General features: G+C 48.5%; 2 protein-coding genes and 1 non-coding gene across 7 annotated transcripts in view; 2 read left to right on the forward strand and 1 right to left on the reverse strand.

Annotated features, from left to right (window-relative positions):
• The first annotated feature begins 350 nt into the window (after nucleotides 1–350).
• ZNHIT3 (zinc finger HIT-type containing 3) lies at nucleotides 351–13,840 on the forward strand. Its single transcript, XM_067714366.1, has 6 exons — nucleotides 351–784; nucleotides 2,446–2,853; nucleotides 2,953–2,984; nucleotides 8,104–8,190; nucleotides 9,181–9,264; nucleotides 10,547–13,840. Exons 2-6 carry the CDS (start codon nucleotides 2,768–2,770, stop codon nucleotides 10,726–10,728), a joined length of 471 nt encoding a protein of 156 aa, XP_067570467.1. The 5' UTR covers nucleotides 351–784; nucleotides 2,446–2,767; the 3' UTR covers nucleotides 10,729–13,840.
• Nucleotides 10,939–15,467, reverse strand: part of MYO19 (myosin XIX) — a 35,186-nt gene continuing 30,657 nt past the window's right edge. For all 5 annotated transcript variants that reach the window (XM_067714352.1, XM_067714355.1, XM_067714353.1 and 2 more), the window contains 3 exons: nucleotides 14,085–14,170; nucleotides 12,563–12,865; nucleotides 10,939–11,676 (listed from right to left, as the gene is read on the reverse strand). In XM_067714352.1, the coding sequence (XP_067570453.1) occupies nucleotides 11,548–11,676; nucleotides 12,563–12,865; nucleotides 14,085–14,170 (518 nt within the window). In that variant the 3' untranslated portion in view covers nucleotides 10,939–11,547. The remainder of the gene's footprint in view (nucleotides 11,677–12,562; nucleotides 12,866–14,084; nucleotides 14,171–15,467) is intronic.
• On the forward strand, nucleotides 13,048–13,177 carry LOC137213755 (small nucleolar RNA SNORA11). The gene has a single exon (XR_010938376.1). It is a non-coding gene; the product is annotated as a small nucleolar RNA SNORA11 (small nucleolar RNA).

Raw genomic sequence — 15,467 nt, forward strand, 5'->3', positions numbered from 1 at the left:
GCGTGGGCCTTACTTTCATGGAAGAGACACCGCTGCCCATCCGGTCGTCTGCTTCAGCCCCGCACTCTCGACCCTCTCTCCCGCCACTTGGCGATGATCGAGGCGCCGGGCAGGCCTGTATTTACTCTTCCCTGAATGGCGAGACAGTATGGCCTCCCACGCAAGGTCGGTGCGAGCGGTGCTCCAGTCCAGCTCAGGCTACGCCAGGGCCAATCTCGATCTGGAGCGCCCTCTGGCGGTGCTGAGTGCCGGGCCTGGGACTCCACGCGCGTCTCCAGTCTTTGGCGTTGGCGCCCGGCTCGGCCCGCCTGGAATTTGCTGGACAGCGTCTGCCAAGCAGCGGAGCTCTGGAAACCGTTCTGCCTCGATTATTACCTCGCCTCTCTCCAGGTCTGGCCCTGCTCCTCGGCTGACGCTGAGAAGGCGTGAGGCAGCCTTAGACAGCCGCTAGGAGGGCGTGATGGGGGACCAGGGAGAGCCAGACCACATCAGTGTGGACCTCTAGTTGCTGGGGCCCAGAGTCATACCCGTATTTCTTCTCTGAACTAGCCATTGCCCAGAGGAGCTGTACCCGGCGGCCTTCACTTCTTGGTGTTCCCCAAGTCATCACCATCAGAGATGAGCCACCTTCTTTCCTGGATATTGGAGCAGGAGGGGTACGTCTTTCCAGGGAAGCTGGAGGTCACCCAGAGTAGAGGAAGAGGTATTTTTACCGAATGCAATGTGCATGGGATGAATTCCAGGAATTTTCTTTTTGCTAGTGTCACCATCTCTGGACCCACAGGTAGGAGAGTCAGCATGGAATGGGTGTGGGTGGGCTCAGGTTGAGCCCCTGAAGATTGTGGAGACTCTCCATGGCCTCAGCCTCCAAACACAACTCACAGGAAAAGTCTGGGTGGGCAGTGGTGATGTACCTAGTAGGAGAATTTGTGCTGGTGCCAGACAGGGCATGAGGTTCAAATGTGACCTGGACAAGTCACTGACCTCTGGCCTTCCCTGTTAAGCATGGGCTCTCTGGAATACTTCTGGGTCAAACCAGCAGTGGTCACAACTGTTGAGGAATACAAGGAACGCTGCAGATTATTAGGTCAGTGTGGAAACGTTGGATTTTGGCCTGAGTTCTGTTTGGAGGCTGGAGGCAGGGGCAGCTGCATGCTGGGGCAGGTAGGCAACTGGAGGGGCCGGTGCCACTTCAGCACTGAGGACTGGACAGCGCCCTCAGGACAGTCTGGCAAAGCCAAAGGAGTGATGGAGAGTCACTCAAGCCCAACCCCAGCATGGCTCACCGAGGCTGACAGTGAAACCCTTTTAGAGGGGCCTGAGGTCCAGCACCCTGGGCTCCAGGGACTTGGGGCCTGGAGCCCATGCTCATGGGGTAGGGACCAGGGCTCCAGGAGAGTTGCAGACTCTTCCTAGATATCCCATAAATAACCTTTTGTAGCACTTCAGATCACAAACCTTTTTACAGTCTCCTCTCTGATGTAAATAGCTCAGGAAAGTAGGCCTGAACATCCACTCTAATAGTTGTAGGGTAGACAATTGTCCAAGTCACACAGCCAGAGAGGGGTTGGAGCTAAGACTTGAATGACTGCTTTGGTTGTAGCAGATTCATCCCCACAGACTGTGACAGTGGTTCAGGGCTTTTATAATAGTGAGATCCTGAGGGCTGATGGACCAACACAAAGGGGAGGTTCTTGGGGTGAGGGTGACTTATGGCCCTAAGAGGGCACCCCACATGTGTGGGCTGGGAACCCTGGTTAGGCTGGACAATGCTCAGGGCTTTGAGGAGGAGCAGGGCTCCCAATAAAATGTGACTTTGTCTATTCCTAAAGCCTGAGGTGGCATTCAAGGCCCATCACAGTTCACCTTTCTGGACCAGGATCCCCACCTTTGGGCCAGAGGTGACTCATCTGTTCCCTGGCTAATCAATCCCACCCAGGGATTCTCCTTCCTGCCTTCACTCTAAGCCTTAAGGTCCCAGAGACCGTGCCTGCTAATCCCTGGGTGTCCCTAGCCCAGCATCTGGGCAGTGCGGGGCTCACAGTTGGAGCGCAATAAACATCTATCAGCGGCCAAGCCTCATCTTCCTTGCCTGTGCGAAAGATGGCTGGGAAGGGCACGTGTGTGTCATGTGATTTAACGGCCAGTGTGTGGACTTCTCATTTGCTAAAAAAATGAGGGGTTTCCCTGGTGGCGCAGTGGTTGAGAGTACGCCTGCCGATGCAGGGGACACAGGTTCGTGCCCCGGTCCGGGAAGATCCCACATGCCGCGGAGTGGCTGGGCCCGTGAGCCATGGCCGCTGAGCCTGCGCGTCCGGAGCCTGTGCTCCGCAAAGGGGGAAGCAAATGAGATGTGCGGGGAGAACCCAATGCCGGTGCAAGACTGAGAAAGTCCAAGCCAGAAGGTAAAGGACATTTAATCCCACGTATTCTTTTTACATACAGGGCAACAGAGCTGGAGAGTGACAATGACTTGCTGCAAGTCACAGGGCCGCGTAGGGACAGGGACAGGGCTACATAACAAGTTCTTCGAGGCCGTGACCTAATCAGAGAGACCCTCTGGTGCGGGTACTGGTTGCGCATCGAGTGCATCGACTTTCTACTTCTCAGGCCTGAAACAATGAGCTGGATCAATCCATTGCTTTCGACTGCCAATAAGTGCTGCGCGCTGATTGGTCCTGGTTAAGGAAACGGAAGAAAAGGTGTGCACGTGGGACCTGCGGCGAGAGGCCTGGGCGCCGGGACGGAGCGCGTCTTGGGAGAGACCATGGCGTCACTGAATTGCAGCACCGCTGTCTGCGTTATCTGTTTGGAGAAACCCAAATACCGCTGCCCCGCCTGCCGCGTGCCCTAGTGAGTGCCGGGGGTTGTGGGCTGCGGACGGGTGGCGGGGTGGCGAGAGGGTCCGCGCGGCCTTCGGGGCTGACGCGGCCTGTGGCTTTGTTTTTACAGCTGCTCGTTGACCTGCTTCCGGGAGCACAAAGGTAAGGTCCCCTCCTCGTGCACGGCAGCCCCCACGTCCCGTCGTTGTCCCCTGCTCCCTCCCGCCCTTGCAACGCCTGATACTGTAGGAGCTCCTCCTCTTGGGCGGGGTGGGAGGGCGGATACTTGTATCTGCGAGTGTGTCTCCACATTTTGCACCATCAAAACCTTTTTTTCTGGGGCTTCCCTGGTGGCGCAGTGGTTGAGAGTCCGCCTGCCGATGCAGGGGACACGGGTTAGTGCCCTGGTCTGGGAGGATCCAACATGCCGCGGAGCGGCTGGGCCCGTGAGCCATGGCCGCTGAGCCTGCGCGTCCGGAGCCTGTGCTTCGCAGCGGGAGAGGCCACAACAGTGAGAGGCCCGCGTACCGCAAAAAAAAACAAAAACAAAAAAAAACAACCTTTCTTCTGCTCTGCGTTTTCTTCTACGTACCATTCTCTCTCTCTCTGTCTCTCTCTCTCGTTTTTTTTTTTTTTTGCATGTGCTGCGTGGCATGTGGGATCCTAGTTCCCTGACCAGGGATGGAACCCCTACCCACTGCATTGGAAGCGCAAAGTCTTAACCACTGAACCGCCAGGGAAGTCCCCTATCCTCTTTTTCTTCTTTAAAAATAGTCGACCAGTTTTGCCGTAGAAGTCTCCCCTAGCTGTTCCTTCCTCTTAGTGTTCTGACGCAGCTCCGCATCATTTGCTGCGCTGGCTGAGGTTAACGACGTTTTCTTTTTTTTTTTTTTCGTTTTCTTTCTTTTACATAATATCTTGATAGAAACGTGGAGGTAGTTCAGTTTACAATAAGGAGCAAGGTCTTTGTCAAGCCTGCATTTTTTAAGTATCTTCAATCCGCGTCTCTTAGTCCTTAGGGACTCTTTCCCACGACCTCTCTCTCAGTGATTGTTCGGTTAAAGTTGCTCATTGGTGGTTTGCCTGTAGTTTCATCCCCTCCAGTCTCTGATTTACAGCTGTGTGTTTCAAGCATCACCCTCTCCACTCCCCGCCCCGCTTTTTTTCCTTAACCCTGGTGTCTCTGGAGCATTTTCAAAAGAAACCTGTCAGCTCAAGATAGAAAAGAAGTAGAAATGCTTTGCTGAAACAGGGTTGGGGAGCTGGGTGTGGAACGCTTCCCTCTAGTCCTGCAGCCCTGTAAGGCCTCACCAAGACCCCCTAGGGCAATCTGGAGCTCTTAACTGTGAGACCTGGCAGCTGCTTGGGTAGTTTTTCTGAAATGCAGATTTGAGCAATTCACTCCCTTGGTGAACACTCCAGTCTCTCTGGCAGTAGTGTTTTGTTTTTTTTTTAAGTGAAATATAGTTGATTTACAGTATTTCAGGTGTACAGCAAAGTGATTCAGTGATATATATATATATTTCTTTTTCAGTTTTTTTCCATTATGAGTTATTACAAGATAATGAATATAGTTCCCTATGCTATACAGTAGGTCTATATTTTTTTTTATATATGTGTTTCTGTTAATCCCAAATTCCTAATTTATTCCTCCCCCACCCCTTACCCTTTGGTAACCATAAACTTGTTTTCTATGTCAGTCTGTTTCTGTTTTGTAAATAAATTCACTTGGATCATTTTTTTTAGATTCCACATATAAGAGGTATCATGATATTTGTCTTTCTCAGACCTACTTCACTCAGTACGATAATCTCTCGGTCCATCCATGTTGCTGCAGATGGCATTATTTCATTCTTTTTTTTATTGGCTGAGTAGTATTCCATTGTGTATATATACCTCATATTCGTTATCCATTCATTCGTCTGTGGACATTTAGTTTGCTTCCATGTTTTGGCTATTGTAAATAGTGCTGCTATGAACATTGGGGTGTATGTATCTTTTTGAATTAAGAGTTTTCTCTGGATATATGTCCAGGAATGGGATTATTGGATCATATGGCAACTCTATTTTTAGTTTTTTAAGGAACTTCCATACTGTTCACCGTAGTGGCTGTGCCAGTTTACATTCCCACCAACAGTGGTAGGAGGGTTCCCTTTTCTCCACACCATCTCCAGCATTTATTATTTGTAGACTTTTTTTTTTTTGGCTTACTGAATTATTTATTACAAGGCAAACACCACCCAGATGAAGAAAATAGAACTTTGCCATCCACTCTGGAACCCCTCCACATGACCTGTCCCGATCCAGTGCCCTCGCTTCCTATAAATAACCACTCTTCTGGGACTTCCCTGGCGGTCCAGTAGTTAAGACTTCGCCTTCCAATGCAGGGGGTGCACGTTCAATCCCTGGTCAGGGAGCTAAGATTCCACATGCCTCGGGGCCAAAAAACCAAAACATAAAACAGAAGCAATATTGTAACATATTCAATAAAGACTTTAAAAAATGGTTCACATCAAAAAAATAAAATCTTTAAAAAAAAAAAAGTAACCACTGTCCTGACTTTTATAGTAATCACTTCTTTGCTTTTTTAGTTTTATTATGTAAATACGTGTCCTGAAAGCGTATCATTTAGTCTTGCCCATTAAAAAAAGGTGATCTTTCTTTCTTTCTTTCTTTCTTTTGTTGTTTTTGGGCCATGCTGCTCAGCTTGCAGGATCTCAGTTCCCTGACCAGGGATTGGGATTGAACCCTGGCCTAGCAGTGAAAGCGCCAAGTCTGAACCACTGGACCACCAGGGAATTCCCCAAAAATGTGATATTTCTTTTTTTAAAAAATTTATTTTATTTATTTATTTTTGGCTGCATTGGGTCTTCGTTGCTGTGCGTGGGCTCCCTGTAGCTGCGGAGAGTGTGGGCTACTCTTAGTTGCGGTGCGTGGGCTTCTCATTGCAGTGGCTTTTCTTGTTGGGGAGAACGGGCTCTAGGCGCCCGGGCTTCGGTAGTTGCAGCACACAGGCTCAGTAGTTGTGGCACGCTGGCTCTAGAGCGCAGCCTTAGTAGTTGTGGAACACAGGCTTAGTTGCTCCGTGGCATGTGGGATCCTCCTGGACCAGGGCTCAAACCCATGTCCTGTACATTGGCAGGCAGATTCTTAACCACTGTGCCACCAGGGAAGTCCCTGATATTTCTTTTAAGTCTCTTTTAATCTGTAAATTCCTCCTCCATCCTTTTTTTTTGTTTTTTTTTTTCTTTACAATTTCTCTGTTGAAGAATTCAAGCCACTTGTACAGTTACCCACAGTCTGGGTTTTGCTGATTGCAAGCTCATGGTGCACTTAGGCATACTCCTCAATCCTCTGTTTCTTACAAATTGACAGATCAGAGACTGGATCAGAGCTCAGGGTCAGTCTCTCTGGCAAAACTACAGGTGGTCTTAGGCATGACTATAGAAGGTGCATAATGTCTGGTGGTCTTTATGTTTTTTTTATTGAAGTATAGTTGATTTACAACGTGTTAACTTCTGTACAGCAAAGTGATTCAGTTATACACATATATATATATATATGTATATATAAAATTCTTTTTTCTTTACATTCTTTTCCATTATGGTTTATCACAGGATATTGAATATAGTTCCCTGTGCTATACAGTCGGGCCTTGTTGTTTATCCGTTCTGTATATAATAGCTTACATGTGCTAACCCCAATCTCCCACTCCATCCCTCCCCCAACCCCATCCTCCTTGGTAACCACAAGTCTGATCTCTATGTCTGTGAGTCCGCTTCTGTTTTGCAGATAGGTTCATTTGTGCCGTATTTTAGATTCCACATATAAGTGGTATCATGTGGTATTTGTCTTTCTGACTTACTTAGTATGGTAATCTCTGGTTGCATTCATGTTGCTGCAAATGGAATAATTTCATTCTTTTTAGTGGCTGAGTAGTATTCCATTGTATATATATACCATACCTTCTTTATCCGTCTCGATGGACATTTAGGTTGTTTCCATGTCTTGGCTATTGTGAATAGTGCTGCTGTGAACATAGGGGTGTGTGTATCTTTCTGAATTATAGTTTTGTCTGGATATATGCCCAGGAGTGGGATTGCTGGATCATATGGTAATTCATTTTTAGTTTTCTGAGGAACCTCTGTAGTGCTTTCCATAGTGACTGCACCAACTTACACTCCTACCAACAGTGTAGAAGGATTCCCTTTTCTCCACACCCTCTGCAGCATGTTATTTGTAGACGTTTTGATGATAGCCATTCTGACCAGTGAGAGGTGATACTTTGTTGTGGTTTTGGTTTGCATTTCTCTAATAATTATCAATGTTGAGCATCTTCTCATGTGCCTGTTGGCCATCTGTATGTCCTCTTTGGAGGACTGTCTATTTAGGTCTTCTGGCGGTGGTTCTTAACCTGGGTATTGCTCTCCCTAGAGACGTGGTCACAGTGTTTTTGTTCTCACAGTAGCGGAGGCGATGGTGGTACTTCTGGTTATTCGTGTTGACTCACAAAAACCGCCTGGGGTGTGTGAAGTTATCCCACACCATTAAAGATCTTTCCAACCTGAGTACAGTAGCGCCCTCTCTGAGAGACACTGGTCTGGGGAAGACAGACAGACCTGTGTGTGGCATTCTTTTGCTCGGCTTCCTCCTCTTGTGCCCCGGCCACATGCCAGGCCTGCCCCGCCCATCGGCTACCAGTTGCTCACCCCCATCTCCCTGCATCTGCCTACTCTTTCAAGGGTCCGGTCCAGCCATGGACCTTTCCCTCTGCCCCACATGCTCTTTCCACCTGGCAGCACCTTCCCCTCTCATCTCCCCGCCCTCTCAGGTGACTCGGATCAGACTCTCCTTATCTTGTCCATATCTCTGTCATCTGTGCGACTAAACCCCTCCGAGGGCCTGATGGCTTTCATCTGTGTGTCCCCGGTGGCATGTGGTACATGCAAATTTGGTATCAGAAACTGCTGAGAACACAGTTTGATGCTGATTGAAGTCAGTGTGCTACTGAATCGTGGTGAAAGCCCTGTGCGATTCGGCCAGGCAGGGAGGTTGGAGACAGGCCCTAGGGGTGCACGAGGCCTGCTTCCTCAGCCCTTTTGCGGGGCTCAGGCTTTTACTGGCCCTTCACTGGATCTCTCACTTCCTCTCCTTCATCCCCACCCCCACCTATGTCCCTTACCCCATACATATGCTTCCCCCTAGAGGCTGGCTTGGTGGCGTGTGCAGCCTTGTCACTCAAGTGGAGGCGATGTGCACCTGAGATTTGTGTCTTTTTCAGAGCAGTGCAACCCTGAAACTCGTCCTGTCAAGAAAGAAATAAGATCGCATCTTACTGCAAAAACTAAAAAGCCTGTGGAAAACACAGGTGGGTTGGTTGACTCCAAACAAACAAACCTAGAGAAGGGTTTCAAATAGAATATGTTGAAAGGAGAGAGGAGAGGAGACTGGGCTGGGGCCAGGAGTCAAGTTCATTAGGGAGCAGCAGCTTCCTCAGCCCTGAGCATTGGGGCTGGGGGCACACGTCACCACGGGTGATGTTACAGAGCAGCCTGACGGTTCAAGAGAAGAAAGATGGGGGCAGGAGGCAGAGGGGGAGAAAGGCCATCACCATGGTTTGGGGGTGAGTGGTGGACACTGCTGGCGGGAGCCTCCTCCAGTCACGGCTTCGGGTCCCCCTCCCTGGGCCTGGCTGGGGCTGTAGGTTCACCTGAGCTGGGCCTAGGTGGGGTGCTGCCTTTGGTCTCGCTGCTGCTGGGGCCCTCACAGCTCACAGCGGGAGTGGGCTGTCATCCTCTTCATCCATCTAGCCTTTCTTTAATGCCTCCTGCGGGCGATGCACCATGCCAGGCTCTGGAAGCAGCCCCTCCCAGCGCCACCAAAGAGGCATTGAACATTCACAGCCAGGGGATGGCCCATTTCTGCCCTTTGATAAACTGTTGTTGGGTTCAGAAATTTCTGCCCATGCTGAAAACACAGGGAAATCATGTCAGTGGGTTTTTACAGAGCATATAATTTTTTGGCCATGACAGGGCTGGAGCCGCCATGGTGAGGGGAGATGGGGTGGCAAGAACTGGAAAATAAGCCCTAAAGCCCACAGACCACAGGGAAACACACAGAGTAAGCGTGTGAACACTAGGATGCATTTGTTACTCACCAGTTCTTTGCTTTCCTAAAAGGAGTGTTGGTTTAGTCACAAATTCCAGAGAAGAGGTTACTTTTCTCTGTACCCACTTGCATATCTCTGTTCCTGTTGCGTGTGTGCACATATATTTTTTATCTATTGGAGGAGTTATTAAAACCTGGCACCTAGGTTTCCTTTTCAGTCATAAGCAGTTGATTGTGTTATATTCCTCAGATGATGATGACGACTCTATAGCTGATTTTCTCAATAGTGACGAGGAAGAGGACAGAGTTTCCTTGCAGAATTTAAAGAATTTAGGTAAGTCTGTGCTGTGCTTGTTTACTTCTTTGTTAACCATTGAGATACATTGGATTGTACAGAATGTGATTTTTTTAAATAAATTTATTTATTTTTGGTTGCATTGGGTCTTCGTTGCTGCACGCAGGCTTTCTCTGGTTGTGGCGAGCGCGGGCTTCTCTTCGTTGTGGTGCGCGGGCTTCTCATTGTGGTGGCTTCTCGTTGCTGAGCATGGGCTCTAGGCGCACGGGCTTCAGCAGTTGTGGCATGCAGGCTCAGTAGTTGTGGCTCATGGGCTCTAGAGCGCAAGCTCAGTAGTTGTGGCACACGGGCTTAGTTGCTCTGCGGCATGTGGGATCTTCCCAGACCAGGGCTCGAACCCGTGTCCCCTGCATTGGCAGGCGATTCTCAACCACTGCACCACCAGGGAAGCCCAATTCTGCTCCTCTTTCAAGGCTTGGTTCAAATTTCCTCAGCTAAACTTTTCTTGACCTTTGGTCTCTCTCAGAATTAGGTACTTTTTCAGCTTCCCATGGTGTGCTGTAATATACCACCCCCCACGTTTTGTCTCTCACACCAGTCAGGGGCCTCTGTTTATTCCTGATCCCAGTGCTCGCTTTACAGTCCAGTCATTCATGCAGACTGGGTCATCCCAGGATTTGATTTTTCAGAGGGACGCGGTGTTAATAATGCCCAGCATTTTTGTAGGACTGCATTTCTATTATGTATATAATTAACTGGCCAGTGTAATTCCTAAAAGTGGTGTTATTTTCATTTTTCCCATTTCACAGAGGTGGTGCTTTGTAGCCAGTCCCATGGGAGTGATTAGTTAGACTGAGGTAGGAGCTGAGCTGGGTATATGTGTGGATGATTTTGTAAACTGTAAAGCACCGTACACGTTAGTGTCAGTTCACTGCTACTCATCCTGCTTTATGCTGGATCAAGCACACACTTAAACATCATTCAGAGATTTGGTGTAACTGTCCTTGTCGCTGAGAACCTTCATGCTTATGGAGAGAAAACATGCCCACATGCTGCTATTCTTTGTATCTGTGCTGGTAAAATAATGCCATTTCAGCTAAGAAAAAATTAAGTTAAAATATTTACAGAGATAGAAAGAATAAAAATCTGATAGCGTTTAACTTGGAAATTTATCTGATACGCTGATCTCACCTTATGTGAAGTGCTGGGTTAATTTGTGGGTTTAAAGGGTAAGGTACCATTTGAAACATTTGGCTTTCAGCTATCTCTGCTTATTCCCACTTGAACTCAGCTTGGTTCTCTTTCCCTGTTCATTTTTAAGGGGAGTCTGCAGCGCTGAGAAGCTTACTGCTCAGTCCACACCTTAGACAGTTGATGGTCAACCTCGATCAGGCAGACGACAAGGCAAAGCTCATGCGAGCCTGCATGCAGGAGCCTTTGTTTTTGGAGTTTGCTGACTGCTGTTTAAGGATCGTGGAACCGTCCCCGAACGAGGATTCTTAAGGTGGATTATTGTGCTGCCTGCTCCTCCCAGGAGGCCAGCTCGTGTGGGGCCCTAGCAGGGGCGGCGCTTTCCGGACATTGACCGGCTGACCTCAGGTAGGTCCTGCACATCCTTATGTCCATTGCTGCAGGCTGGGGTGCACGCGGATGGAGGTACTCCAAACCCAGGTGGCAAACCCTTTATGGAGAGAGAACTTGACATTCAGATGGTTGTTTTTAAATGTTTTATTTTCGGTCCAATTAAGACATAAATGATATGGTTTTCACACCCATTTGAGTTAAAACTTGATCAGTGTTTCAGAATTAAAGTGGTGGTTCTGTGGTGCATTGCATTGCTTGTCATTCTTGATTCATAATCTAGTTGCTTGAAATTACATTAAACAACAAATATTTAAATAGTAAGCTTTGTTCCTTTTAAAGGAACTAAAAGGCAAAATTTCAGCCAAAATTTTAGAGCTCATTTCAAGCTGACTTTGCCTGTGGGGTTGGAGGAGGGGGTGCCTGCTGTCCAGCACCACCGAGTGGGTTCTGTGAAGGCCCTAAAGTTTCTTAATCCAGGTTTGGTAGCTACCAGCCCTGACACCTGTCAGGGCTGGAGGCGTAGATCGGCGCCCCGGGCCACTGGTGCAGCTGCCGCCCCGGCCTGGCCAGCAGGCTGGAGCCACGGCTCCCGACGTGTGCTCCGAGTCGCTGTGGGAGTTGTTTGGCAGCTGTGTGTTGATTAGATGTCTTTGGCAAGGCAGCTGGCAGGAAAAGGCCGTGGAGAAACAAAGGCACCAGGGAGGGCCCAGCCAGGTGAGGATGGAATGTGAGGAGAGATCACACGTGGCCCAGCCTGTGTCTTTCCAGCAGGATCTGATTAAAGCCAGTAACACTGTTGGGCGAAGGTTCAGGGCAGATGTCAGCATAGCGCAGTGGAGACTTCCTGCAGTGAAACTTTATCGAACCCTGGGGAAAGAGATGCAGCTTAACCCCAGCTCCCAGGAGTGCCAGGGCTAAAGGTACCTGACAGAGTGAACGCTAGAAATGCAGGGAGGCAGGGACATGTAAGTAAGTACCCAAGTGAGAGTCACAGCAGTAGCACGATTGAGTTAGTCAATGTTGTTGTCTTCTCCTTATTCTAAAACAATGGCAAAGTCCAAAACAGTATTAAAATATAAAATTCCACATCCATTCAATGTGAGACAGATGAGGAAACACTAGGAGGGAGCTCCCCCATACTAGGAGTATGGCCTGTTACATTCTTATGCCTGCTTAAAGATGGAAGATCAAAGAACTGCACTTCTGTTTACACTCTGGCTGGCCTGTGTGTTGTCATGGAGATTTTATCTAGATTAGGAAATTCAGTGTTTCCTTCCTTCTGCCTTGTCAGTGTCACCTAATCCTTGTAAAAGGTTGCTATTAGCCCTTTTCTGTGCTGGCTGGCTCTTTCCCTGGCTGCTCTTAATATAAATTCTTGGCCCACTGACTCACGTGCTTGTCATTTCCTCGGCTGGAATAGGATAAACCAAAGACTACAACTTGGGGAGAACAAGGTGCTGTCATCACAACCACAATTTTTTGGAAGTTGGGCTAATTTAAAGGCGATGCAGAGGAGACGCTAGATCATTTAGAGGCAGCTTTTAAAAAGTGAAAGGGCTCTGGAAAACCCCTCCTCGTAACAATGCGAGGGACGTGCAGGCTTCTGGTTTCCCCAGCAGGGTCAGGAGGCTCTTCTCGCAGCCTCGGTCCTGCTCCTGCTGTGACTTCCGGGCTCTGCCCCCTGCCCTCCACAGTGGGGCGTGAGGGATCTGGAGCTGTCCTGGCAGGACGGCCAGCCCGTCACACGGCTTACCTGAGGCAGCGCTCGGATGGACGTGACTCCAGCTTGTTCTTGTGCTGTCTGGACAGTGTAGCTGCTGGGGCTGCCCACGGGGAGCGGGAGGCAGGCGAAGACCACCAGCTTCCTCCGGAAGCCATGAGCACCCACGGCGGCGTTGGCCAGGACCAGTCCCAGGGGCCAGAAGCGGGTTACTGCCCCCAGGAGCCTGGTCTGTGCCTGGGGCAGTGGCGAGGAGCTCGGGGGACAGGTGACTTGAGACGAGCGTTGTTCTTCCACACCATCCAGTTCTTTAGAAGCCAGGAAGGCCATTCTAATCTTAAACAGAGAACACCACTTTATAGCTTTCTCTTAATGCAAAACAGAATCCAAAAGTCTCTTTAATAATTCAGCTTAACAAGGTGAACTGAAGGGCACCTGGTTTGATGTGGCACAACTTTATGGCCAAGGCAGCTGTGCTGAGGCCTTACATATGCTGCTTTAAAAAACTAACAGCCTTCGGGGTGTGCTCAGAGCAGGGAGTCTGAAGAAATGGCTCGTCTGTTTACAACACACCCGACAGGAATCAGGGTTCATTGTGACAAGGGGCACAAAACTTGTGGCCTTCCTATGAACAGATACCCAACACATATCCCCCCTTCACCTGCACGTGGCTGCTGGGCAGGACCAGTGGGACAGGCCTCAGTACTGGAAGGAAAGCTACAGTATTCAGTGGGGGAGTTTGCCACCTGGAGCCTGTCCGGTCCACGTGTGGCTGGGCCGTGAGTGGTGTTACAGGCATAAAGACTTTGAACCCCTCTCTTCAAGGAAAAAAGAAAAATAGATTCCGTGTATATGCCATTCTGGAAAAGGCAAAACAATGGAGACAATAAAAAGATCAGTGGTTGCCAGGAGTTTGCGGGGGAGGGAAGATGAATACATAGAATACAGAAGTTTTTATGAGCAGTGAAAATACTGTGTATGACACTATAATGATTTTATGTCATCATACTATCGTCCAAACCCACCATAGAACGTGCAACACTATTCACTTCATAAAGCGAACCCTAAGATGAACTAGGGACTTTGGTGATTATGATGTCAGTGCAGTTCAGCCTTAGTTTAAAAAAGAAGTCTTAAAAAGAATTAACACTCAGGGTAGACTTTTTGGCAAAACCTTTGTTTCACTTTTATATATGTATACACATTATATATGTGTCTGTTGGACTGTAATGTAAAATGTGCTTTTTAGAATAAAAAAGTTTGCAGGTTACTGTAGTTATACTGGCAAATAAAAGCACAAATTAAAAATAATAGCCTTATTGAGATCTAATTGAAATACCATAAGATTCATGCTTTTAAAGCGTACAGTTCCATGTTTTTTAGCATATTCCCAAAGTTGTTTGTGCCACTCTACCATGTCATAACCGTCCTGCAGTGTAGGCGGTGTGTCCACTTCACTCATGAGGACACAAGGCCGCCCGCTTTGCAGTGGCGGGGCCAGCACTCCAGCCTGGGTCCATCATTGCCCACCCTGACTTCTCGGGTCAGTACTCACTCTCCACTCCTGCCACGCGCGTTTGATGACCGTAGCAGCTGCGTGCAGCCTCTGGATGTGCTTCCGAGTCAACCAGGAACGAACAGCTGAGGGGTTTGTCCAGAAACAGGAAATAAGAGTAAATGTTCGTCAGAGCTCTCGGTAACCAGGCTGCAGCAACACCAGAGCAGCTGTAAACGTTTGAATGAATGGCCACCTGTGCCACCGCATGAGGTGAGGGACTGAGTCAACACGTGAAGCAGACCTGGCTCTGCAAACCACAGCTCAGACTGCCCAGACTTGGAGATAGATACCTACACATCAAACGGGCAGCTGCCACGGGGTCACCTCCCACCTCGGGCTCAGTCTGAGGTAATGCCCAGGGAACAAGAGGGGTCTGAATTGTCTGCATCTTTCACCTGTATTTTTGGAAACCCTTAATTGAATTTGCTTGCGTGCGTTATGAATCCACAAACGATGCCAGCATACACCCATGCACTGGTGAAGGTAATAACTACGGGATGGGGAGCTGATCATGGGGCAATTTTCATTTTCTTCTTTTGAAATTTCAGCATTTTCTGATTCTTTTTGGTACAATCATATTCAGAAAATGGGCTATTCGACTAAATACTAACACATTTGGATTCTGAAAAACTATAAAGTTTAAAGATGCATAAAAGTCACCTATTATCTCACCAACCCAGATAGTTCTACAGTATTTCCTTATTTTTTTTCAGGCCTGTACACACAAACGCACCTTATGAAGGTGGCATCACCTTGATGTGTAGTTCAGCATTCAGATTTGAACATCATGTTGGAAATGTTTTCCCGGTAAATTAAAAATATTCTTCAAAAACACTTCTTAGCTAGATAAGGATCGTCCATAATGTAGCCATGACTCCACCACTGTCAGGTATTTGGATTGTTTCTAGTATTTTCGTTTTTCAGAATGAGGCTGCTGTGTCATGGTTCATACATTGCTTCCTTAATCAGATCTTCTCAGTTTTTACCTTCTCCTTAATTAAACTCAACACGCCCGGGAGCCCAGGTAATGATAAGAGTTGTCATAAAGGGAAAAAAAGGCGGCATAAACAGCTATCTAGGACTAGGAAAGGGGAATTAAAGGCAACTTTTGAGCCTCTACTACCTACAAAGCACCCTTAGTTGTGGTGTGGCCTGGTATGCACTGACTGGAGATGCTCTGGGTGAACTGGACAGGGAATTCGAATCCCAGCGCACCACAGAGACATGCAGTTAACCTCTTGGGGCTGGGACACAGTCAGCTTTGGTCTGTGGGGACTCTAGCAGCAGCATTTCGAAAGAAACAGGTATCACGTGGGCTGTGTGCAGCTGCAGACAGTGGCCGTACCTGGGCCCACCTGCTGGCCAGGAGTGATGACTGCC

This window comes from Pseudorca crassidens, chromosome 19 (genome assembly GCF_039906515.1).
Source record: "Pseudorca crassidens isolate mPseCra1 chromosome 19, mPseCra1.hap1, whole genome shotgun sequence".
NCBI classification, from domain to species: Eukaryota; Metazoa; Chordata; class Mammalia; order Artiodactyla; family Delphinidae; genus Pseudorca; species Pseudorca crassidens.